Source organism: Zeus faber (assembly GCF_960531495.2).
Source record: "Zeus faber genome assembly, chromosome: 1".
NCBI lineage: Eukaryota > Metazoa > Chordata > Actinopteri > Zeiformes > Zeidae > Zeus > Zeus faber.
In genome coordinates, this window is record NC_137193.1 from 8,581,641 (window position 1) to 8,609,140 (window position 27,500).

The following is a 27,500-nucleotide window of genomic DNA, read 5'->3' on the forward strand; positions in this document are numbered from 1 at the left end:
GTGTTCACCAACCTCCTTTCTGCCACGCCACACTTTTATGCAATGAAATCACCCCATGGCACACTACCGTCCACGAACCACTAAAACAGCAGAAACGCGTTGAACTGTGGTCGTTATTATTGCGTCATAATGGTTTTTGATTCAGGACTCGCCAACCAAATCGTTCGGAGCGAACAAATCTTTTCAATGACTCCGATGTCCCTCCACCCAAAAGAGTGGAGGTCCGAAAATAATTATTGAGGACTAAATTAAAGTCCAAGGCAAAATAAGGTCAAGGCACTTGGCACAATTCGTGCGCCATGTGTCGTGTCACTGATTCGCTCTTTGCAGTCCACCAAAATGAATACTTTTTCACAGAAGGAAATGATTCTTGGGAGAATTCCGCTGACAACTCTGAGCCAAACGGACTCATTTTCAACGAGTGACTCGTCAAGAACCGAAAAAAAAAAGTGGAACCTTTCATCGCTGCCACGTTACAAATACTGTAGTTCCACCAAGAGAATCCTGAGCTTGTTCTGACGACCGCGGAGCAGCCGTCCTCGTGTAGACTGGTGAATTTGTAATTTTTGCAATTTTGATCTTGAAACACAAAGGTATTTCTTTATTGTATTACTTTGAAGTGGAATTTGGGAATGCTTTTCCATTACACACTACGCTACTTCCAATAGGTACATGTTGTCACAGTTTCAAACCAACCGCACGTCACAGTCACGGCTCCACATTCTCTCTGTTGGGTTAGAGAGGTTGTTTTTTTTTCCTCGCAAAGTACGTTAGACAGTAAGGGGAAGGGAGATCCGCCCTGCACCACCCTGCACCACCCTGAACCACCCTGCACTACCCGGCACCGCCCTGGGAGGAGCTCACGCCGACAGACTCCAGCAGGACTCCCCCTTCCACCACCTACTTTTTCCCTTCAGCTTCCTCCCATCAGATTCAATGACCTTTAAGTGTTTTGGAAGGAGGGTGGTGCAGGGCGGAGCTCTGACCCCGTATCGATCTGGAGGCGAAACGTAAAACACAATGTTCCCACGGATGGATGGATGGATTATGAGCTGGCGGGCAGGATGTGCACACACACACTGGTCGCAGTAAAAGAGCCCCGCACTCGCACCTACTTTCGAATGAGACCCGGAATCAAATTTCCAAGAGACACCTGAGAGGTACAGCAGGACCGCAGACATGACTGGAATGAATCACCAGCTTTAGAAGGAAAGGGGGGAAGGGGCGGAAGAGGATGCGACGCAGTTTGATTGACCAGGTTTTAAGTTGTTTGAATTCCGTTTCGAGGCAGCGTTGAGCCAGCTTTGCTCAATTACTTTTTGCCAAACTCCAAGTCGAGGCCCAATTAAGTCCACGCCGTCGCCGTTGTTTAGTCTCTGGTTCCCTCCGTCCATGTCGCGATGGCGGTGTGTTATGAAAGTGGACTTCTACACGCGCAGCGTACCTCTGCATTGACTTGGCTCACTGCGCTCCAAAAAGTCTGAAATTGTTAGTGGAGGGAGCTGTGAGCGAGCTCTCCAGGGGTTCAACGTGACGACGTTGCTCCCCACGCGCATCAATGAGCCTTGGGCGTCCATGACCCTGTCGCCGGTTCACCGCTTGTCCTTAGGGAGCACTTTTGGTAGGTACGGACCACTGCATACCAGGAACACCCCACAAGACCTGTGGTTTTGGGGAGGCTCTGACCCAGTCGTCCAGCCGTCGCAAGTTGGTCGTTGTCAGAGTGGATCTCCAACTTCAACGACCGACTGTTCACTTGCTGCCTAATCCATCCCATCCCTTGACAGGAGCCACTGGAACGAAATAAGCGACGTTATTCACTTCACCTGTTCCTGGTTTTAATGTCGTGGCTCTTATGTGTTTATATTTACATATACATGTATATACAGTACACATATGTAAATATACACATTTATTTAATTTGTGCTATTTTTTTTTTATATATATCTCCTCAGAAATCTTTTTCCCAAATGTCTGAGGTGGCCTGGGTGATAGTGATAGGCTGTGGAAGGAAAAGTGGAGCGCACTTCAGTTGGAAGCCGAGTGGCTCCGGCGCCGCTGCTGCGTCAAAGCAGACGCGCGTCTCCTCCAGACGCAGGACGCACCGCGGAGCGCACGACGCGGCGCGCCGAGCCGACCCCCCCCCTCCTTCCCCCGGCGCACACAGAGGCACTTTGGGAAGGCGCCGCGGAGTGTTCGGCCCGACGCGCGGCTCCATCCGTCCCGGCGACCGGTTCAGCTGGGACACCCGGACGCGGCGGGACGCGGCGGATCAGCTCTCCCCCGGGGCCGCTCCGCCGAGGGGAGCCGCGTCTCCATCCAATGACGCACCGATGAAGCCCCGGCGCGCCGTGTGGAGGAGACCTCCCCGGGATCTGTCACCGAGGTGGGAGCTTTTCCTCCCTTTGAGGGCGAGAGCCCATTGATTATTGATTAGCGCGGTGGATCTGCCGGAGCTTTACGCAGCGGAGCAACGGTTTGGTGAGTCCTTGATGGAGCTGGGTGTGCTTGGTGGAGTAAAAGTCTGGAGCTGTGTGTGTGTGTGTGTGGAAAAAGATGTGTGGATACTTCGGAGATAATTAAAAAAGATGACATTAGATGGATGGATTGATAGATGAGGGATGGACCGGTGGATAGATGGATGGATGGATGGATCTATCCTATCATTGCCCACGTCAAAACAAGAGGCAATAATTATAAAGTAAAAAAATGATAAATAAAGCAATAAGAACAGAACAATTGAAATAACCTATGATGAGCCTATAATATTTGCCTGGAACGCACTGCACTGAACCTGATAATTGCCTTTGAAAATAAGGGGGGCTTATGCAGTAAATATACACCGTCAACAAATGAAACAGGTCATTTAATGATATATCATAGAAAACAAACCTAAAAAGAACGAGCGAATAGAAGGCGTAGGAAGAGAAATTACAAAACAAAAAAAAAACCCAGAACCCTGCATCGACAGTTCACGCATTCCCACTCAAAACTCGGAAATGGGTGTAATTATTAATAATTCTGTGACGACGAGTTTCGGTGACTTCTCCACTCGTGCGTGTTCCCACGGCTCCTCCACTGCGGCTTCTCCGGGGACCGTGCGTCACCCACGACTGCATCGGCTTCTCTTCCCACTTCACACGAAGCCCTGGATGTGAATGGAATGCGGGGATACGAACTCGCTTGGAATCCGCCTCGTAACCGCTGCGGGGGGGGGGCGAAACCCGAAACGTATTTATGTACTGGCGCGTCAATCCCGAAGAAGGGGGAGTGTGAAAATGGGAATAGTCCGGTCACGCAGCGGATGATCAAGTGGATTCGCGGTCGATCGTTTGTCCGTCTTAACTCTAGACCTCAAAGCGCCCACGGGTCCAGGGATGCTGTCACTCGTGTCTTGATTGAAGCGCGTCATTTGAAATACGGGCTGTTGTGATTTAAAAACCCTGCCTCTAATACCGCCGACGTTAAAGTGGTAATCCATGACATTGTTTTGTAAAAAAAAACAAAAAACAACCTCTCCCAGATTTATTTACTTGGCCTTTTGAAAGAAAGGATCCCGTGTGTTTGCGTTCGGCCTGCCCTCCTCTAGCAACTGTCTCCGTTACTGGTGGTGGGTGCCCTCAGGTCGCCTTTAGGCCAATTCATAGTCGGTGTATTTATATTTTTTTTACCTTAAAATAACAGCTCCAGAATCACTTTCACTACACCCACTTAACCCTAACCCTAACCCTAAACCCTAACCCAACCCTAACCCTAACCTCTTTCAAGCCCCTCCCCCCCCCGGAGACCCGCTCTTGCACTACGCAGCTTTTGTGTTCGGGTTGGAAACCGCGGGAAAAGTGGGCTTCGCTTGACAGCATCGCGCCGCCTGCTGGGTGTTTGGCTCGGGGATTCCGTTAGCCGGTAATTCCTTTTTTTGCCTGGTAAAAATAATGAAAGAAAAATCGGATCAATTGCAAACTTGACAGTCAACAAAAAAAAACCTGTAACGGTGATGAAGGCCATAGAGGACGTAGGCGCTCCACCTCCCCGACAGCGCGGGCGTGACGGGGAGGTGGTGCACCCGGCCGCCGGCCCTCCCTTTCACCGCGCCGCGGGGTTTGAGTCGCACGTTTTTCTTCTTAAAAAAGCCACTTTCGACCATCGACGTGTCTCTGAGAATTAGGGCTTTTTTTTTTCAGAAGAAAAATTATACAATTTCAGAATATAAAGAATATGAAGTACTGTCTCTGTGTCTCAGTTTCTTGTCTTTGCAGCCGAGCTCCACGGACTCGGGGTTTTAGGGAATGTTTTATTTTTTCTTCCCGAAAACAAATATCTTTTCACGATTTTTTTACGAAACAAAATATTTGTAAAAACCCACTATTTGTGCTTTTTTTGGATTCGGCTTCACCCCTAACCTCACAGCAATGTCACTGCTTCCATTCCCACACGCTTACATTCACAGCTGTACCGGCAAGTTCCCGGAAATATACTACTGTACTCCGAGAGCGTGGGAAGATTTACACAACGACTTTAACGCAACGTCCAGACCGGCTCCCTTTCCCACATGATGCCGATAACATTGCCGGATGATTTACGGCTTTAATTAAAAAGCAGTAAAGTAAAAACTTAAAGCCTTTCTCCAGCCAGTCTGTCGTTAGTCGCCCCCACCCGACCAAAACTTTGTCGGAACACCTGCCACTGTGTACTGCTGCGCACACACACACACACACACACACACACACACACACACACACACACACACACACACACACACACACACACACACACACACACACACACACACACACACACACACACACACACACCTTCACACAATTTAGTTGCTCACTTAAAGCCAAATGTTCCAGCAGCCAGAATCAGTTTCAGTTTATTATTAAATCAGTTTATGCTGCCAAGCAAACGTGCATTTACCAAACATTTTCCACGGGTGGGGATTGGTGCACTGCTCTACAGACAATTAGCATAAAAAAGCTGAGCAGCCGGAAAAAAAAAAAATGTTCAGCCAAAATGTATAAAATATAGAGAATATACAAGTGCAATCATGGGATAAAGTACATGTTCATAGGGTAGAAATAATAACGATATACTGACTAAATGATGACACAATGTTATTACAGTTACAGTGCTATTTCAATATATAAAGCAACACCGTGTGTCACAGTCCTCAGCATCCCTTCAACAAAGATGCTGTATAACTATACGTACAACAATATATAACAGGAAATGTTTGCATTAAAAGCCCTTGAAAGGAATGGCTATTTAAAGGTGCTCCCGGTAAACAAGAGTGCCTCAAACATTTGGAAGGGGTTCACAGTGACAGAGCGACCGGACAATGATCGTAATCATCAGGATCAGGCGCAGCGTTGCGTTCCACTCCACGGGAGCGAGGCCGTGAGGGTCGGCCACTCGGATCCTTGGAGTAATGCGATGTCACTCTGGAAGCATAGCGGGCCTGAATACGTTAAGGCCGGCGTCCCGGCCGAGAGCGGGCGGGTGCGCTGGGAGCGACAGGGGGGTACACTGTAGTCGAGTCAGGAAGAGCGGTGTTGATGTCAGCAGTTCTCTTCTCAAGCTGTGAGGGGAAATTGTCTTAGCTCTTCAAGAAAGTCCTTCAAGGTGATGTGGGATTTAATGTCGAGGTGGCCGCCGTGGGGTCCTGTTCCTTTCATCAAAAATGTATGTTTCTATCGCATATCTTCATCGGGACAATTTGGCACCTTGGTGGTGAGGCTGTCCTCTGCCTGTACTTCAACCCCTTCCATCAGTCACATGTGGCGTCAACCGTCGTAAGCCAATTCCTATCTTCGCTTTTGAATTTCAAATTTTTTTTTTTTTTTTTTTTGCTACTAGCTGTAGCAGCAGAACAAGAAGTGAAGTAGTAAGTACGCAGATACTCTGAATTGTCATATCTAAAGGGTCTGTCTCATGGAACACCATTGGCTTCATTTGACAACAGCCAACGGCACAACCTAACAGCTGAGGTTGGCACAGACAACCTTACAAGCCAACGCGACCAAAAAATAACAAACCAGTCGATAGCTCAAGCCCTCTGGTTCCTTCTCTGGGATTTGAATGGGACAATAAAATTGCAGTAACACGGCAGGCTTACTTTGACCAGTACCTTCATTCCACTAATACACACTGATTAATATACGTGAACATACTATAACCACTCTTCTGCAGTTTGATGGCTCGTTTAGGACCAGGGTGTCCTGTGGGTCGAAGGCTAGGTCATTCAAAATGAGAACTTTTTGGGGGTGGTAGCTCAGGAGGTAGAGCTGGTCATCTAGTAATCTAAAGGTTGCTGGTTCAATCCCAGGCTCCTCCTGCTAGCATGCTGTAGTGTCCTTGAGCAAGACACTTAACCCCTAATTGCTCCTGGTGGCTGCGTCCGTCAGTGTTTGAATAATTGTAAGTCACTTTGGATAAAAGCGTCTGCTAAATGACGAAATGTAAACTTTTTCAGCGCTCATTTTTCACTTAGGACCTACAAGCGTGCACAGAAGGGGAGAAAAGAAAGCTTTCTGAGGCTCAGCCCGTGGCAAGGGCATGGCATTGAATTAATTCATACGGTCAATGTGAACTATGTTCATTATAAGTAGATGATAGAGGACTTTATACAGGACGTTGGCGTAAGAGGCAGGACTGAATCAATAAGGTAACGAACTTCACAAGAAAATGTGTTGAGACAGCACACACATACACACACACACACACACACACACACACACACACACACACACACACACACACACACAATTGCCTTTTTCAAACACCCAGTCGTTATCTTGTGAGGTCCAAAGAGCATGCCGGGACTCCGTGAATGTAATGCAAGTCCAGGGCAGGGTCAAACAAATGCCTGGTCTTTGTTTTTTGCTGCGGAAAGGAAATAAAGCGCCCACGAAGAGCATGATGAAAGACAAAGCCGGTTTCATGCTCTAATCAAAAACGGCCTTGTCGCGAGGGCAGAGTTAGAGGCGATAGAGAGGGAAGAAATGATGTCGCCCACGAGGAAACCAATCGTCCCAACGTTGACATTTGAGCCGAGGTGGAGCCTCCAGGTTCAGAAAGTGAAAGTCCTCGGTATTCTGTGCCGATGATCCAGGTTTTTATCTCGAAAAAGCAGATAATGAGTGAGATGGACGGAGCAAAAGCATGGCGGGACTTCTACTTTCTGAACCTGGATCTGTCCACCACAACATTTGAATAGGGAGAGAAGATTCAAAACATTGCATAAAAATGGCCATAGATGTCACATTCCTCAATTGTTGGAAACTCTAGGGCAACCTCTCGCATAAATTATGAACTTTTGGAGGGCAGTATCTGACCTAGGGCAATGGAGCTGTTGGGTCAATGTTGATCGCACTGGTCAGATATTTCTGGAGAGGTCAGGGCCGATTGCTAACGAGCGTCAAAGGATAAGGAGCATCAACGTTTTCCACATTTGGCAATGATAGAGGGCATTCTGGACCAGGGAGGGAGTAGTTACCACTGGTGTGACAGAACTTCGGCCACCATGGTGGTCCGTCCTGAGGCAGGTGTCAAAAATGTGAGTGGTTTGGACCGGCAAAGCTCTGCTGGATTCCAAACAGGGTTCAGAACAATCTCGACAGTTATGAATCTTTTTTGAGGAGTGGAGGAGATGCATTACATTACGTCATCATTTTGCACACGCTTTTGTCCCATGCGACTTCCAATTATAAACAGTATACACTGATGGACACAGCCATCAGGACGTTTTTAGGGGTTAAGTGTCTTGCTCAAGGACACTTCAGCATGCTAGCAGGAGGAGCCGGGAAACAAACCGGCATCTGATTACTAAACAACCCACTCTACCTCCTGAGCCCCTGCCCCTGTCCCTGCGCCTACTAGTCCCTGCGCCTACTAGTCCCTGCCCCTACTAGTCCCTGCCCCTACTTGTCCCTCCCCCTACTAGTCCCTGCCCCTACTAGTCCCTGCCCCTACTAGTCCCTGCCCCTACTAGTCCCTGCCCCTACTTGTCCCTCCCCCTACTAGTCCCTGCCCCTACTAGTCCCTGCCCCTACTAGTCCCTGCCCCTACTAGTCCCTGACCCTACTAGTCCCTGACCCTACTAGTCCCTGCTAATCCCTGCCCCTACTAGTCCCTGACCCTACTAGTCCCTGCTAATCCCTGCCCCTACTAGTCCCTGCCCCTACTAGATGCAGCGTTGAAGAAGGCCTGTGTACACTAAAAGGAACGCCATCGTTGCATAAATGGCTGGACCTCTCCTTGGTGGCACCACTGAGCGTGCACAGATGCGATCCCACAAACACAGGGCGTGGATGAGAGTGAGCTCGATCCTCCCTACGCACTCGCAACTGCTCACGTTTGCTAGCTTGTCACATTGACTTTTTTTTTTTTCCCGACTAGAAATCAGTGCTCATAGCTTCAGTCCTACCATGACGGTGGTAGTTGGAAATGATATACTGGCCATATACGTATCAGCAGATCAGCTGTCATCATTGATTGACCAGCGTGTGTCCCGCCTTCTTGTGTTGATGAACTTGACCAACTACCTATGAGATCTTGGGTGGCCACAGGGATGGCCAATGAGATTTTAGTGGTGGCTACCCCTAAAATCCCTCTAAAATCTCCTAAAATCTCCATTGCTAGCAACCCGCGCAGATCCGGTACTTACAACGGCATCCGTATGCTTTCCGACGTACGGCCGATCATGATGTGTGACATCATCTGTAAACGCACAACCCCAAGCAGATCTGGTACCTACACTGGCAACCACTTCTCCCAGCCTGTATTCATGTCCCTCATTTGACGGCACCTACACGCTAATGCTACGCAAAGAATTATGTCAGTTAACGATTCGTTCCGACTACCGAGCAATAGTGAGGTGACTTTGCGACGGCCTTCAAGTTTAAACCCAACCAAACTTCTCTCCTACGCCCACAGCACCCGTCCGCCAAATAGCACGGTTCTGGTCCAGACTGAGTAAGGAAGGGGGTCCAAGGCTTTACATTTAAATATCTCAGAACATCCAGGGGCTGTGGCATGCTGGGAAAACAATACCGTGCATAGTTTTATACGGCACAGTATGTCGCTGTGCTATTTTACAACCCCATGTGGATATCATGTAACGGCTTTAATTCCAATGGCTCAGACATGCAGTTTTCCTCAGTATCAATTGGGGTTGAAAAATGTCAGGAGTATTCAAAGGCGGAAACTTTCCATGGCAATTCATGGGAATAAAATGAAAACATCTACCATGCCACGAAAGCCATTTACCATATTATAAGCAGACATAATTGCAAACGATTCCAGTCGAAACACAGTACATTGTGCTCTTTCACTGAGCAACAAAAAACATTCCCTACGATTCCTTTACAATAAATAACTTTTCAACATGAATCTGTACAATTGGGAAGCACATGGTCAGCAGACGCCAAAAGTCACTGTCCAAAGATGTGCATTTTTTAGCTTATGGCGTTAGTTCTTGTTTCGACTGCTCCTAGGAACTGTAGAGTTCCTCAACAGAAAACACAAATACTTGAAGCTCGCTGAGCATGCAAGTTAGCAGCTGTTTCTACACAACATATGGTTGACCAGAGATGACAATATAATGAAATGTTTCTCTCTCGCACACACGCACACACACACACGCACACACACACACACACACACGTTGTAAATGCATCCTTGTTTAACCCTTGTTAAATGTAGATTTATGGGCTGTTGCCCTTACATTAGTGTATAAGGACACTCTCTGTCCCTCCACGTCCGTCTCATCACACTCCTGTCGGTCTGTTCCTGTGGTGATGTGTGGGTGATCCATCACAACTCGTTTTATCTCTCTCTTGATATGTTGTCATTCTCCAACGCAACGCTTCGTGACCCGGTTCTCTTTCACGAGAATGGATCCCTTATGTGCAACAGACTTCCTGGTTAAATCAAATAGTTAATGAGTTGGAAAACAGTGATACCGCATACGAGTGGGAGTCGGACCCACCTTCCAACACAATATCCAAATTGTTTTGGCTTTCTACCCCGACCCTTGATCAAATCTGCTGCTGTGTTGTTATTTCAGATGGGCTGGATTGCAGACAACAGCACCTTTCATTCCACCATCCCTGAAGCGGCGGACTTGGCGGTGGCTATAGTCTACTCGGTGTTTGGTGAGTGAAAATAATCCTCACACTCACGCTTTACACACAATGCTGTGTCTATTTATGTGGTAATAGTGGTGAAATGATATGTCTCGCAATAATTGTTTGCTTCTGCCCATTTAGAAATGGCTGCATCCAAGGAAGTGCTATTTTACATTACACAGCCCTAAGATATGGCTGTATTAGTGGATCTTTTAAAAGGGAATGACCCCCAGCTTCTTTGAAGAGGTCAAGCAAGGTGGGGCATGGCCGGGACCGGGGCGGAGCCCGCGTGGCCGCTGCCTGGCCTGCTGCACCCCTGCGTTGGTTGTGCTTCGACTATCTCTCCCAGTGCCAAAACTCAAAACTCACATTCCTGCCCTGGCATGCTCCACGTCTGTCCCGCAATTTTTAATACCACTCCTGGTACCTTAGAACACATACACTCCCGCACAAATCCTCCTCCAAGCAACACTCCATTCCACCAGGCCAGGGTCTGCGGGGCAGGAGCGGTGCCACTAATTCGGGGGTGGCAACATGCTTGGATCCTGTCTGCAGTTTTAACTGAGCTACCAACAGCGCACATTGAGCGCCACCCCGGGGTGGGGTGGTGTGGCTTGTGCCTGGTGCCGGGTGGTTTCTGGCCTGCTGCAGTTCAGTGGGGCTGCGAGTAGCGCCGGCGGTTGCTTTCCAGGGTCCCTTCGAGGCTGCTGGCCGTTGGTGTGGGGCGTCGCTGGGCATGGGGACCGTTCTGGCGTGCGGGTGGTTCTGGCGGGGTGTTGGTCTGCAGGCACAGGACCTGGCTCCGAGCCTGTATTCTGTGCCTGGCGCCCACGGCCCGGGTTCGGCGCTTGAGAGTGCATCTTATGCCTTCATGTGGGGGTGGGTGTAGGGGCATGCTTGGGGGGTGCAGGGTCTCCTCGCGTTTTCTGTGACTGGTTTATGCTCCTCGGGGCCGTGCAGGGGTGTTGCTCCACGGGGATTTTTTGGGAGCTAGGTCTTCTGTGGCTGCAGGGCATGGTGCTCGGTACAGTATATATATATATATATTCAGTATATATACTGTATATGTATGTGTGTGTGTGTGTGTGTGTGTGTGTATATATATACGTATACAGTATACGTATATACACACGTGAGCTTCCTACACAAATTCCATCAATCAAGACTCGTTTGGACTTGACCAATGAGGACGCGTTCAGAATGGGTAGCTCATGAATATTCATATCTTGCACAGAAAATATATCCGCTACCTGCTCATCAGCACTTTCTCTTCTCCATTTTTCCTCCCGGCGGAAAGATGAGGCTCTCGTTATTCTCCTGCCATGATTGTAAGAAATAATGTTGGGAAAGAAGTTATTGTCTTCTTTTTCCCACTAAAACCACACAGTTACGCCCGCTTAAATATGGCGATTATTCGGGCATATCATTCTATTTTATCCAAACTTAAAATTTGATATTTGGATAAAAATAAATGCTCCACTCTACTTTTGCGGTCTCTCAGGAAGAAAAGGTCCCCACATCAGCACCCTCCTTCCAACCGTCCCGCTAAAACAGGGGTCTGTCGGTTTGGGGACCCCTCTTTTAGTCCATTTACAGAATAAGCCGTTTCCAACAAAATCTTGATGCCCATTCACGCTTAATAAAAAAGAAACAAAAAAAAAAAACCGCCCCTGATAAAACAGGCACCATGGACATCAAGCGGCAAAGGGGCAGGTGCTCAGGCACCCTCCGCCACCCCCTCTGTATGCGCCTGCTTCACAGGCTCAAAATACAGAAAATAACAGCACGAAAACTGCAATGTTTGTGTTTTATTCCCAAGTACCACTGCGTTCCATGAGCAGCTGTGACATACAGATGACATAAGTTCTCAGCTGTCACTTCTTTCCCTTTATTTCTTCTTCAGTTTACAGATTGAAAAGAGGAATTGTGCCTGTAGACGATTCGTCATTGAGGGGACTCTCCCATGTCTGGGAGAGTGCGCCAAAGAATCTTCACCAATTGTCTTTCCTGAGCCACACTTTTGTGGTTGGTATGCCTGGGATTTTTCCCAGCAGAGTGATATCTTGTTTCTTCTCAACCGTCTGCGCTATTTCATTTGCTTCTCCTCCCATCAAATTCATGCTGTCCTCTGGTTTTTTATTCTTCGCAGAGAAATTCCTCATTTAATCTTTGATTTCCATTCTACAGTATGATTGCTTTCTTTCTGCAGATTTCTCTCTTAATTCTCATCCGTCCTCAAGGTAAATACATTATCCTGGCTGCCTCACAATGTTGTAGGAGTGGTTTGGTAAAAGCTTTTTCAAAAGGCTTCCCAAGCTATGATTTTATTTACACCTCGCTCATTTGGAGCATTTGTTCCAAAACCTGGAGCGTTTCCCCCCCGAGATCGGTTCGTTTGGGCATATGTGAACACAACACTCGCACTCAGTTCCTGACCAAATCAACCAGCCTGAGGCCGCCGAGAGAGCGTGGTCTCGACACGCTTGTAAACGCTCCACAGAGCAGGTCGTTTGCAGCGAGAATGCAACCGCTCGAACAAACCGATACAACTCACTTTCTGTACTGTATAGGCTTTGCATGATGGAAAACATAATTGTGTGAGATTGTTTTCCCATCATCATCCATCACACAGAGTTGTGTGACACCCTGTGCCCGGGTCCTGAGCCTCCTCCCCCCGGTCCCTGTCCTGGTGCCCCGTGCCGGCTCTGGCTCTGGCTCTGGCTCTGGCTCTGGCTCTGGCTCTGGCTCTGTTCCTCCGGTGGTGCATCTCCTGAATGCTGTCCTCGTACATGGGCAGGTACTTCATCTCATTGTAGGAGGGCAAAGTCGGGGAAGCAAAGTCCCCGATGCCTCTGCACTCCAGCAGGGAGTCCCGGGATGCGGACATGGACGCGTGGCCACGGAAGAGCAACGGCTCGTCCTCTGGGCAGTCGCGGTGGTTTCGGTTCCCCCGCAGGCAGAATATCCGCTGGATGAAGCAGCCTATGGCAAAGAGCAGGATGAAGATCCCCGACAGCTTCTTGTCACCCAGCCCACGTTGTCAAAGAAGACGTGGATGGGGAGCTTGCAGTAGCCCACAGTGGTGCCGGCGTTCCTGGTGGTGCCACTGGCTGTCACTGCGCAGCTACGCAAAGCCTGACACACTGAGATCAGACACGCCACGGAAAAGTATGACCAATCACAAAACAGTTTGCAAGTGTGTGGCGTTTGTTCAAAAGTTTTGGTTCGCTGTTGAGCGTTGCGGTGTGAAATATCAAACCAAGTTCAAAGTACAACATTGAAACATATAATTCCCTGAATCAAAACAAAGCAAACAAACTACATGTCTGAATACGGTGAAGGACGCTGTGTACTGATGGGACATGCTATTGACCGGGCACGTGGCGCCGACCCGTCACGCGGCGAGCGCATCTCAGTGCTGAACGAACAATTTAAGTATTTTGCCTGCGAGCATTTAAGCTGTCCTTTTTGGCCCACGAGCCACCTTTTTATTTCAACAAACCAATAAATACGCACCAGCTGGTGTGTTGCCTCCACCTTCCTCCTTTCTCATTCCCTGGCCCTGGGCCACAACACACCTCCACAGTTTATTACCCTTTCTTACTCTTATTTAATTCAAATTATTAGTTAGTTATTGTACCACTTAGTACTTATTGTGCATAATCTCCTGGTGTGTTGCAATGTCAGGTATGCTCGTATGTATACATACAGTATATGACAAACACCTTGAATCTTGAAAGGCATATCAAAGCAAAAATGAATAGGCAGGGCCAGCAGTTATGAATGGCAATAACTGCATTGGGACAAAACAAGGTAAGCAGCCTCTGTAACTCCACATGTAAACCGCTTCACTGTCGACAGAAAATTGGTCTGACAGTGGCAGGGAAATCTGAGCACGAATTGAAGAAGTAACGAGACAGAACCGTCTTCACCACCCACCCAATCGCTGAAGAACGTCCCGGCCTCCACGACACCTAGTTACATGCTCCCGCTGGTGATTTCCCCCAACTTCCACTTGCACCGTCTGCAACAGTTGACAAGCGTTCTGAATTCTCCGACTCACCTCCGGGCTTTTTGGAGGATGAGCTTTCGCGCGGCTCTCGTCTGCTGACAAGCCCATGTAACATGTTCAAAGTCCTGCTGCGGGATTCGCGGTTCATCTCGTCCTACGTGCCCTGACCAGTCACTGTGGATCTTCACTCTTTCTTTTTGCCTTCACATTTCCTCGCCGGCGTACCTTCTGTATTTTTTTCCTCTCTCTTCACTTCTATAATTTAATTATTTTCTACAATAAGTCAATAAAAGGCAGCTCCCTCGCTGCGCTGCCAGAAAATAAATTGCTGCACATAAACCGAACACGGCAGTTTTGCGTTGAGATGTGCAGCGGAAGTAAATGTCCGTTATTACGTTCTCTTTCAATGTCTTCTGGATATGTAAAAGCTGAGAGTATATGATCTAGAAATGGGTTAGTTCGGCTTTTTTAAATTCACAACGATAATTTGAACTATATGGAAGGTCAGAAATGCATTTGTGACTAGACGCATTGTCGACTTTGTGAATACCCATGTTCCCTCAAGATCCCCCTGCTTTGGATTACTAAATGGAGTGGATGGAGAGTTATGATTGCCTACTCTGCCTACTCCCCTAGCGCCTCCTAATAATCAGCACAAGGGATTTAACACCAGATCCTGTGTATTATATATTAGATATATGTATATTGCCACCAAGGAGCAAACATCTGATCACCACAGGTGTCGGTGTGTCTGGTGTAAATGAAGTGGTGTAAAAGTGTGTGTGTGTGTGTGTGTGTGTGTGTGTGTGTGTGTGTGTGCGTGTGCGCAACGCCTCCTTCTGCGACTCAGGTGTGTGTTCGTTGCTTGGAAACACCTTGCTACTGTACGTGTCCTACAAAAAGAAGCAGCTGCTGAAACCGGCCGAGTTCTTCATCATCAACCTGGCGGTCAGTGACCTTGGCATGACCCTGAGCCTCTACCCTCTGGCCGTCACCTCCAGCATCTACCACAGGTCAGACGTCAGCGTACCGCTCCTTCTTTCCGTCGACCCGCTCCGACCCGGGCATTTTTTTTTTATTTTGGCAACTTTGACCCTTTCAACCAAATTCTTCAACTCATTCGTCATTTTTTCTTTCATTTTTATAAATTTTTTACAGTGTAAGCTTAATGGGTACAAACCGCGATCCAAGCCAGAACTCTGCCGATTGAAAGTGTTTCGGGGTCACGGGATTAAAAAAAAACGATTGTCAAAAGTGCTTTCATTCCGCCTGCCGTAAACAAGCTTTCTTTTTGGAGGTGGCTGTTCGGCGAGGTGCTGTGTCTGATCTACGCGTTCTGCGGCGTCTTGTTTGGGATCTGCAGTTTGACCACCCTCACCATCCTCAGCACCGTCTGCTGCCTCAAGGTCTGCTACCCACTCTACGGTGAGTTTTTGTATTCAATCCGCTCAACCCAGACCAAAAAAAAACCAAAAACATTCTGCATCAAAAAGCGGAATGAGGATGACGCTTGTCGTTCAGTGCCGGCACGCAGAAAGGTTTACGGGTTGACAATAAATTAATGAAGGCGGCAAAGGTGGGTGCGACCAGAAATGGATATTCGGAGGCGGACGGCTTTTTACAAGATACGAGCACGAAAGATAGGATGCACGTCTTCACGGGAGGAAGTGCAAAACGACTCCTGAGGTGCGTATAGTGGCGGCGTTCCATTGGGTGTGAACAAGCCCTCTTCACCTGTCGCCAACCCCGGCAGGTTTTCTCCAAACGGGAAACGGGCGCGCTGTTAATAATTGAACGGCATGTATTAGATATGTATGAGATATTACCCTCGTTAGGGAAATTCAGCTGTCAAAGCAGCAAAAAACTGTCAATGTAGAAAGGGATAAGAAGCAAGATGGAGAAAAAAAATTATATATATATATATATATATATATATATATATATATATACACATATATATATCCATCTTGTATATATCCATGGATTGGAACAGCTAACTAGTAGTAGTGAGCCCAATGTGGGCAGGTGGCAGTTACGCTGAAGTAAGTTAGTTAGTGGTATTGGTATTGGTATTGGTATCGGTAGTGGTATTACAGTTAGTGGCCGGGGTCTAGCAAAAATGTGCAATGGAATCGAAACAGAAATATATCAAGTGTCAATCCTGAGCAAAACTGAGCAGGAACAGTAGTTATGGAGGCACGTTTTATGTGGCGGACCAGGGGGCCTGGTCAAGCCGCAGGTCGGCAGGCGGCGGTGCCAATTTCCTCCCGCAGCGCTGCTTTACCGGGTCAGCCCCATCAGCGCAGAGTGGTTCAGACCCGGGAGTTTTCTTATGTGTGTTTTTGTCTCGCAGTGGGGATCGTACGTTGCAGGGGACGTGTCCCCGTGGACCAGATCACATACCCGGGCTCTGTTAATGCCCGTATCGATTTGGGTTCAAGTTTGGGCCGGCGAGCCTTTTGTTTGTTGGTTTTGATGAAAACCCAGCCGTGTTGGCACCTCAATGCCCAAAAGCGCCCGTCTCCCTCCCTGGGTGGAGTTTCCCACAGTTAAACACATGGGCATCAGCATACACGGCTATTAGCGACCCCACGGCAAACAGTGACAGTGATTAATTATAGATATCTCGATTCGATTGACCTGACAGTGACGAAAAGTCCAAGTCTCTCACTCTTTGTTTGATTCAGGTGGTGTAACTTGTGCATGAAAGCCTGGCCACTGAGGCGCACCGCGCGACTCCCTCCTCCTCGGACCTCCATCGCGTTCAGGAGTCGTTGGCTCCAGCTGTGGTGTATGTGTGACTCTCGGGTCTTTTCCATCGAGATCAGAGTCTCATTTCGGCCTGGGCTGCGCAGTTAATCGTTATATTAATCCCGACGTCGATATTGGCCTCCACAACTAATTGATTGTAGCCAGGGATGATTTTGCGCGTCCACAAAAGATATTGCGCTGATGATATTCCAGCGCAAACACACTCAAAGTTATGCATCTGAGTGCATGTGACAAAGTAAATAATCTGTGTGTCAGCGGGGGCCCACTGCAGGCTCTGTGCCGCGCGTGGGCCTCCACACACACACACACACACACACACACACACACAATCACACACACACACACACACACACACACACACACACACACACACACACACACACACACACACACACACACACACACACAGCAAACAGGCTCCCCGGACATGGGACATACAGGGATTTTTTTGTTTAGTACAATTTGGGAAAGGAAATACATCTCAAATCAAAAAAACACGAGGGGAAACAAGCATGCACAGCGGGGCCTTAATGCACAATTATTGGAGTCTCCATGGTGGGGGGGGGGGTCTCTTGCATGCAAAAAAAACCTTCGGGTGTTATGTAACTGACCTTCTTGTTTGGATTCATTTATACAGTATATAGCCTTAAAAAAGCTGCGTTCATATGAAGAAAGTCAGATTTTGATTCAAAGATTTGCACATTTGAGTTCATTTATTAATAGGTTTATAAAATACATCATTTTTGTGAAGGCAGTTTTCTCTTGATTTACAAAGTGCAATAATAGGATTGTGTCCCCCAGAATGGATTAAAAATCTTGATAAATAATCTTGATCCCAATATTTAGCAAAACAATCGGGATTATCATTTTAGCATTAATCGTGCAGCCCTGACTTCAGCCTGCGTGCCTGGCTGCAGTTGCAGAGTTGCTGACGGATGACTCTTTTGCTGGAGTGACTTCGGAATCATTTAAAAGATTTGTACGTTCTGGTTTTGCATCGCTCCAACAGAATGTAGTCATTCAGTCATTCATTCCATTCCATTGAAGAATGTGAAATAAAGAAAGACTGGAATGAAGACATTTCACGGCCAGTGAGTGTGCTGGCATAATGTCTTTTGACCAGGTTAGAACAATTGGTGGTATAATACTGTAATGCATTTGCCAAAAATGAACGATGATGACCAGTCAATATCTTGTAGCAGGGAGCAGCCTTAAAAAATAGCAAAATTATTATTTTTTAATTCCTGGTCCGGGAATTAACTTTTTTGCTCGCATCATTTTCTTTTGATAGGAAAAGAATCACCCATGGTCAACAGTTGACCGTGGATTTTTGAAGCAAAGATGACAGAATGCTCTCCTGAGTTGTTGTACCATGTGTTGGACTCTTGTTCCAAGCAATTCAACATGCTATGTTGGCTCAACCCTTGGCTCAGCGGTTCCCAACCTTTTCGGACTCGCGGCCCACTTGAAGATCTCAAAAGTGTTCGCAGCCCACATCCGACCAGAAGTAATACGGGAGCCAAACAGTGCGTTCTCGGAGGACGTATATTTTAACAATCATATGCATTCTCATACAAACACTGCAGTAGTGGTAAAAACAAACTGGGTTAAAAATAACCTTATATCTATGGAACCTTCTCGTAAGGGTTTGTAACGTAAAACTAACAATAACAGGAGCACATTAATATGAACTCACCTCATGAGAAGGCTGATGTTGCGTGGCGGACACCAAATGCTTGATGTGCGGCTTAAGGGACGACAGTCTCAGGTGAAGACCTGGATCAACGTTCAGTTTATTACTGTATTTCGCTTTCGAAGTCACAAGCGCCGAAAAGCAGCAGTCTCACAGAGATACGTCGTCGGGGAAAGGCCTCATTAATCGCGCAGCTCTGTCGGACAGATCCGGATTTGCGTTCTCGGTGCCCGTATGTGACGTTTTGATGACTTTCTGCTTGCTCTGATAATCCTTGAGTTTATTATCGAAAAAATTCAAGCGGATTGGACGTGTCCTGTTGGAGTTTTGTCTCGAGGTGACGGCGCAGTTCACACGGCTCCAGAGCTTCGTTTGATAAAATCTCAGAACACACCACGCTCAGCGGTAACGGTTCGGTTTGACAGGCAGGACCGTCCCGCCTGTCCGTCTTTTCTTTTCAGTGTGCCTGATGCTCGCCAAGCATCCACTTTGATTGTCACCGCAATTTATTATATGTCCAGGTGCATGTCGATCATGGTCCTGCTTGGACGTATTATGCCCGAACATAAGTTCCTATCTATCAGCGATGATGCATTTTTGAAGGTTTTAAAGAAAAATACCATTAAATTCTTATTTTTATAAATCATAATTATAAAAACATTTTTGTAATTAATAATAATTTTTTATTCATTTTTTTTCAATAAAATCTGTGTTTTGCCCATGGTTTGGCGGCCCACTTGCAATACCAACTTGCAATAACGGACATCTAATGCAGCGATTCCCAACCTATGGGAACCGCTGCATTAGATGTCCGTTGCCTTGGTTTCACCAGGCTTCATATTGACTGCATTCATTAACTGTTCTAGGAAACAGGGATGTTTCTGCCATTATCTGAAAATATATCAATACATGGTTAGCAAAGACAGGTCATGAAGGGTTCTTCGACCTGGACATACTGCTATCCTGTAGCATAAAAAAAAAAATCTATGATTTGATAAAGAACATATTTCTTTAAGTTCATGTGCTCCGTAAAACCATCGCTGACTTGTTCTTTTAACTCCCCCGCCTCCCCTACAGGGAACCGTTTCAGCCCTAACCACAGCCGCCTCCTCATAGCCTGCGCCTGGGCGTACGCGCTGCTTTTTGCCTGCTCCCCCTTAGTCCATTGGGGGGCGTACGGCCCCGAGCCCTACGGCACAGCCTGCTGCATCGACTGGCATCGCTCCAGCCAGGAGGCGGGGGCGCGGTCCTACACGGCGGTCCTGTTCATCTTCTGCTACGTGGTGCCCTGCACCGTCATTCTGGCCTCCTACAGTCAGATCCTGGTGATGGTCCGGGAGTCTCACAGGGCCGTGGAGCAGCACGTCTCGGCCCAGACACGCATGGGGAACATCCAGACGGTCATCCTCAAGGTGATACACCATAGAAATAAGCATTTTTTTGATAGGTCCCATATTGTATGTTCTGTATTCAGTATGTGTTTCATTTGATGTAAACCTTTATGTACACGTTGGACGTGGTATGGGCAATCCAAAGTTCTCGTGTACAAACTGCTACCGGGAGCTACAGAGCCACATGGATGTGTTTTCAGTACTGATGTGCTCAGACTATGTTAAGACTAACGATCTGTTGGTTTGTCTTCTCTTGGTTATGTGTGATTGATTCTTTCCTGGAACATCTCCTGAACAAGGGGCTGTACGACGCCACCGTGATAGCACGTGCCAAATCTTCAATCGCTTCCTCCTTAAGCCCTTTTTAAGGGGTGTTGGGGGAGGATGGCCACGCACAAGTTGCCTTTGCTTGACAATGGAAACTACTCGTAAACTACACTCAAGGCAATATCATGCAGCCCTTTGAGATGATCTATAAAAACAATGCTATTGACTGCACTTACTTATGCCAAGCGTGTCTGTGACCTGTGTATTTCATATGCCCATTCAAGTTGAACATGTCGGTCAGATTTACTCAGTCTTTCGGCAGAACCCGGCCATAGTGCCCAAGAAAATTGAAATTTATTCCACCAAAGATATTCCACTGCCCACAGATGGGTATTTGTTCATAATGTTTGATACCTGTACCGATACCTTGGGTCAAATTCAGTGCTTGCTTTCAAGCCTTTCAAGCCAACAGAGCTTTGAACCGCTCCACTTATTGGAGTCATAACACCAGAGCAACTGGTTGAGCCGTCTTACATCCAGGTGGGAGGAAGACTTGATTAGTTGATTCATGATTTGAAGGATTTTGAATGTACAGTGTATTTCGATAGACTTATCATTATCAACCGTGTCAAAGATAATACTATATTAATCTGCGCGGGGGAAAGTTCAACACTTTGTTACGAACTATGAAGGGTTTATGATGTTGTGGGAGTCTCTACGCACAGGTACGGGTTTAGGGAGGGAGACGGAGTCGTAAATAGCAGTGGGGCACTGACCTGGCAAGAGTTTTATTAATGGACATAAACAAAAAGGCTTGCTGGCCAAAACGGGAGCATAAAATAAAAGGAATAAACAGGGTCCGGGTTTCTCCTCGGTTGTGGTCTGGTCCCGGGCTTTCCAGCGTCCTGCACTGCGCGATCCCCGTTGCAAGACAAAACAACACATGGAAAAACTCTTCCGGCTGGGTCCGACCAATCAGCTCTATTGAAGCCGATTGGGCAGAGCCGGTGCAGCTCGCCGCGGCGAGAAGAAGCCAGCGCTGTCGCCTGTCAGCTCGTGGCTTCACCAGTGCTTCTCGAGTCTCACCCAAGGTCTGAGAAACACAGACGATTTAGGAGCACTAGTGACTACAAGGACGACAGCTTTGACTTGTCTTGGTTCTTTCAAAATGTGGAATGGCTCAAATCAGGGCCATTGAATTTAAATTCAAAGAGGTCTAGTGAGAGAAAATGTCCTCAAGCGAAGGTCCCGAACATCATATTGTCTAAGTTGCCAACAGCTGTCAAATCAAATAATGTACAATTCAATAATATTTCAACAATATTTATTATCAGTTTTCACAGAGAACCGGAGGGGTTATAAATTACAATACTAATAATAAATAAATAATTCTTCCTATTTCAAATGAAATAAGGGCTCCATTTTAAAATAAAATACATAACAGAGCTTTTCAAAGATGAGCATCTCAAAATGAACTGGTTGATTAAAAAAAAGTGCAGCTTGAGTTTACCTTTCCCTTCCTTTTTGTGAACTCTATTTCACATCTTAACTAATTTAACTGACTTACTAACTTATCTAAAATGTTAAAATAAACAATCCTAACAACTCAATAGCTTTAACACTTTTCCTTTTTCCCTCCCTCATATTTCACACTCCGCCACTTTCTCCTGTTCAATGGGAAAAGTGGGCTTCAGCTTGTCCTGCCGGGATTTTAAATCTGGGCTGGAACGGTGTCAGTGCTGTTCTCATGCACAGGTGTAGGTGCTCATTGAGCCTGGAGCCATATTTGGTTTGAACACTGTTCGTTGTGGAGAAAGCTGCCTCACAGCCGTACGTGGAGCCGAACATGGTCAATTTGTACGGGGCTACTTTCCTCAGACCTGCGAAAGCTGCCTCTAGTCTCTGAGACTGTTTGGAGCCAGAAAGTCTCAGGATCAGTTCCTCCAAAATGCTCTTTCGGGGCCACATTTGATCGGAGGTCAACCAGCCGCATTCGGAGAGGCCCAGAGTTTGCCTACTTGAAGTGCTGTGTGACTTCCGTCGAGAACCCCCTGATATCCTTGATGAGGAATGGGTTCTGAATGAACGGGGGGGGAGCCGCTGTCCAAGGGTGAAGCGGTGAAAACGTTTGCTTAAGTTTACAACCAGCGTGTCGACAAAGTCTTCAAAAGAAGATAACCTCTCTCTGGTCTCCCTGCGGGTCTTCCTTGAACACCTCCAAGTTTCCTCTGGATGGAGCGAACTGCTGCCATCAGGCCACAAACTGTGTTGTCCTTGCCCTGTAGCTTTATATTCAGTTCATTCAGGTGTGAAGGGATTTCAACCACAGAAGCCACAATATCCATCTCCTTCCCATCTTCTAAAAAGAGAGAACATGGTGTTGCCTTTTGGCTCTTCAGCTGTGCCAACAATGCTGCGATTTCCCTTCGGATGGATCAGAGGCGCTCCGACACTCGCCTTTGCTGAGGGATCTGACAAGAGGACGCCCTGAGAAGGTGAATCATTGCGTTCATCACTTCGGCATACTCGTCCGACAGGGTGGAGCAGCATGACCGATGGATGAGCAATGCGATGATAAGAGAGGAGCTTCCCTGGCAGTGGGCTCCATCTGTGGTTCCTGAAACTGTAGCAATATACCGAAATCTATGTAATCACATAAACATTTATGCACGCACATAATGAAGAACACAACCTCATATATCCCCAGTCACATATTTTTATTGCAGCACAGTGTTAGTTTCCAGACACTCCAAACCATGGGAGTCTAGTCACTGCTGCTATCGTTCTTTTTGGCCTCCCCACGATGCAGCTGCAAGAGCAGGAACAACACTTCATTGTCCTTTAGGCTTCACAGAGTTTACCTTATCTCGAACACGTTTAAATCGGTGACGCCGGAGTTATCATATTTTCCCTGACTCCCTGAAAATAAACTGTTCGACGCAGATTAAAGCGACCCTTTATTTTCTGTAACCTGTTTGGGCCCTATTCCCCTGTTGGCTAGCATCTCCTTAACGGCCAGTTAGATGTCCTCTCCTCTTGTACCGGTGTGAAGGGGTATTAACGCCTAACAGGTCTTCACAGAACTCCTTGTTCTGCTTGTTTAAGAACCTTCCATAAACTAACAGCTGAGCATGGTCAGACACATCAGAGGACTCATCTGCAGCCGAGCCTCCGCACGGAGCCTGATGAATGGCTTCTTCCAGGTGTGCCAGCACATCCTGCGTTTATATTCCAGCTTTCTTTCTGGCTGACGATCCTGACGTAGGTATTTGCTTTATTCGTTCACAAACCTCTTCTGTTTGTTTTCCCTGAAATAAGGTTTCAGCTCCCGCACTCGTGCGCTCCTTCACAACCTCTCCATCCGGAAATGTTTTTTTTTATGACCCAAAATCCAAGCAAACTTTAAGGGAACAGTTGTTTGCACGGCGTTGGGCAGCGAATGAACGTGTAAGGGTGCTGGTGGATCCGTCACATTGGGCTTTTAGATCCTTAATTTTCAGTAATTTTCATTCTCAATAATTTTTGCTGTCCTGCCCGCACCGCGGACCGCCAACTGTTGTTAAAAGTAAATAGGGATTTGTTTGTTGTTGTTGTTGTTGTCGTCATGTTTGACAAGAGCGTGGATAAAACAACCAAAAGTGTATCTACAGGAAATTAAATGAAACCACCTGTATACACCTGCCTCACGACTCACTGTAAACCATGCCGTCGTTTTTTATCTATGGGCTTTTGTCAACCGTCAGACGAACCGTTGTACTGTTGTTAATGTTCTATAAAATGGTTTTAAAATGTATATACTGTAGCTGAAGGAATATAGCTGGCCAGTCTGGGATCTGCAGGATGTCTGCCGGCAGTTATGCTTCTAAAAGTAATAGTTTTTTACAGAAGATTTGTAAGCGTTACTCTTTCAAATGACGAATTGCAAAACTAAATGTTATATGGGCTATTTGTGATTGAGAAAATATCCTTAAGTTACAGTACTTCTACTTCTACTTTTATTACGACTTAATTTGTACTCTGCCCACCTCCATTTGTGCTTATCTGTTGGTCTTTACCTCATTGAAATTGCATGTTCCTTCTTTCTTTCTTTCTTTTCTCTTCCTTCTCTATTTCCTTCTTTCTTCATTTCTGTCTTTCCTTTCTTTTCTTTCTTCCTGTCTTTCTTTCCTTTCTCTTCTTTCTTTCTTTCTTTCTTTCTTTCTTTCTTAATTTCTTTCTTTTGTCATGTTTCTTTCTTAATTTGTCTTTCCTTTCTTTTCTTTCTTCCTGTCTTTCTTTCCTTTCTCTTTCTTTCTTTCTTTCTTTCTTTCTTAATTTCTTTCTTTTGTCATGTTTCTTTCTTAATTTGTCTTTCCTTTCTCTTCGTTTTTGCTGTCTTTCTTTCCTTTCTCTTCTTTCGTTCTTTCCTTGCTATCCTTCCTTCCTTCCTTTCTTTCTTTCTTTCTTTCTTTCCATGTATTTGCCGCCCACTCTTCCTGTGCTGCAGCTGAGCGTGGCCGTGTGCATCGGCTTCTTTGCGGCATGGAGCCCATATGCCCTGGTGTCCATGTGGGCCATGTACGGCCAGGTGGACACCATCCCGCCCATGGCGTTCGCCGTGCCCGCCATGTTCGCCAAGTCGTCCACGCTCTACAATCCTCTGGTGTACCTCCTGCTGAAGCCCAACTTCCGCCACCTGCTATGCAAGTACCTGCTGTCACTGCAGAGGAAGTGCCTGTGTCTCCGCTGCCTGCGACGTCTGTCCCCCCGCTCCCTCCTGACCGCCAGCCCCCGGCCCCTGCACCCCCGCGTCGACTTGACCACCTTCTCGGCGGCGCCCAACGGGCCGACGGCGCTCGGCTCCTCCCACTGCGCCTCCGAGCGCTGCCAGGACACCTTTGAGTGCTTCAAACACTACCCTCGCTGTTGCCACGGCAACGTCAGCACCGTGCAGCTCTCGCTCCAGGAACAGTTGAGCCGCCCCGAGGATCTAAGGTCGGGAGCCGCGCTCGTGCCGGGGCCCGTGCCGGGACAGGGCCCGGGGCCCCCGCTCTCACACAGGGCTCACACACACACAGCCGCGAAGAAAAGCAAGAGGGCACGGGTGGCTTTTCGGGAGCAGAAGAACTCTGAGTTGTGAGTTGTGAGCTCTCACTGGAGAGCGTTCCCAAACAGGTCAAGACGACGGCTACGACGGCTACGACGGCGGTCACCGCCCTGCGAACGGCAGAGACCCAACAACCACACACGCATTATGTTATTTTCTTCTGCTTGCTGCTGTGTGACATCTCGACTCTTTTTGTAAATGTGAATTTGTAGAAGTGAATAATTGGTTGTCATCAAAGCACATTTCTTATTTCTAGATCTTTTCAAAATAAATACGGTGTGTTTGTAAGACTTATGCGCGTATTCATTTTTTCCTTAGTTCACTTTCCTTTCATGCTTCAAGGAGATTGGAGCCCAGTTAATCTCACAAAGTCTTTTGAAGTGGTATGAGGCTCAATTATCCTTTCATAAATACCACCAAATACCAAAGTTCACATTTATTCATTTTAAAAACTTTTAGCTGTCTATTTTCTCTATTTTGGAATTATAACGCTTACTTGACTAAAACTCTCTAATCAAGCAACTTATAACTGAAACTCTTTAGTCACTGATTTAGTTTTTCACAGTAAGAAAATTAGATTGAAGGAACTTAGCCTTTGAATGTATGATTCCGGAAAATGTCAGGGCAGACAAACTGACACTATTGTGATTGCAAAGCTAATTACTCTTCCGTGGTGGATGAAGGGGTGTGGTTAAGCCGCGTCTGCAGACGGCAGTGTGGCTTCCTTCCCCGCGGCCGCCCAGCTGCCCCGGATCGGCCCAATCAGCGGCGCGGGGGCGCTGATTGGGCCGATCCGGGGCGGGGAGCTTTCACAATGTTTGTCTGTCTTGCAGAGCGGGATCTGCGCACAGGCTGGTCAGCCGACCAGGGGCCAGACGACCAGGGGCCAGACGACCAGGGGCCAGACTGGAGTGTCATTCCTCCTGCGCCCAAATGCATTATTGGTTTTTATTTATCCTTTTGGCCAGCGAGCCTTTTTGTTGATTTTTATAATTAAACCTCACGCCATGTCGGCAACCCACGGCCAGAAAGACTCTCCCTCCCTAAACCCGTACCCGTGTGCAGAGACTCCCACATCTTCATTATTGGAAAAAAAGAATAGAAGGAATACATGAGAATTACAGAATGACTATTATGATTATTATTATTTTATTTTTATTTTTTATTTCTTATTTAATGGCAACATGGTGTGCTATGCAATATAACTCTGAGTCGTTTCATTTTTATTTTTATTATTTAAAGCCAGTCAGTCAGTGTGCATTACAATAACAGATTAAAACAGACGGAAGCTTACAAAATGCACAGGGCTAACATTTCAATGAGGAATTAAAAATAATCATAAATATATATTTTTATATGTGTGAATCGTCCGCGCTCGGACACGGCTCTCCGTGCGCCCCCATCGCAGAGAGCAACACGGAGAGCCTCGTTCCTCCACATCAAACCACTAAACACAGTGTGGGGATGGGGCACGGAGGAACAGGGCACGACGCGTAGACTCATTAAGATCATTTTCTGCGCACAACGCATGGAGAGGGGGCGATGGGGAGAGAGTCGCGGAGAAATGTCCACATTACGCAAGGTTTCATTCCATATGGAGGTGTCACAAAAAAATAAAAACACTCTGTTCTGGCAGCCCTAGGCGGCCGCCTATCTCCCCTATAGGAAGAGCCGAGCTCTCGCCTAAATATCACAACCAAAAGGATTTCATTCTGAAACAGGGGACTGAATAACAGAAGTTTCCAATGTTTAAATAGATGCTAAATAAATACCAAAACCATTTGAATATAAAACTGATTATTGTTGTAAGTACAACTTGTTTTACAATGTCGTTTTCACCCATACCTTATTTTCCTTTATAACTTTTAGGTTTTTTAACAATATAACTACTTTACCCATGATGCCATTGCATCAAGATGCATAGCAAAATTGTGCAGATTTGTAGTTTTTATACTTTTTAGGGTTAAGGTTTAAGGAAACGTTTATAAATAATTGTGTGACTAAAATGCAATGTCTATAATTTTTTGTTTTTGCTCCTGTAGAAGCCACAAGTCCATATGATATCAACCTTGTTTTTACAAAAACATGTTTTATTAACGTCATGGAGACTACACTACCAATAATCCTAAGTGTAACAGCAATGTCTCCGTTT

The 27,500-nt window shown here is 46.8% G+C and overlaps 1 protein-coding gene across 1 annotated transcript; it reads left to right on the plus strand.

Annotated features, from left to right (window-relative positions):
* Nucleotides 1-10,066: 10,066 nt before the first annotated feature.
* Nucleotides 10,067-25,381, plus strand: opn7a (opsin 7, group member a; the record flags this gene model as incomplete). Its single annotated transcript, XM_080004347.1, has 5 exons — nt 10,067-10,154; nt 14,990-15,152; nt 15,437-15,564; nt 19,682-20,016; nt 24,749-25,381. 5 exons carry the CDS (start codon nt 10,067-10,069, stop codon nt 25,379-25,381), a joined length of 1,347 nt encoding a protein of 448 aa, XP_079860473.1.
* Nucleotides 25,382-27,500: the final 2,119 nt, after the last annotated feature.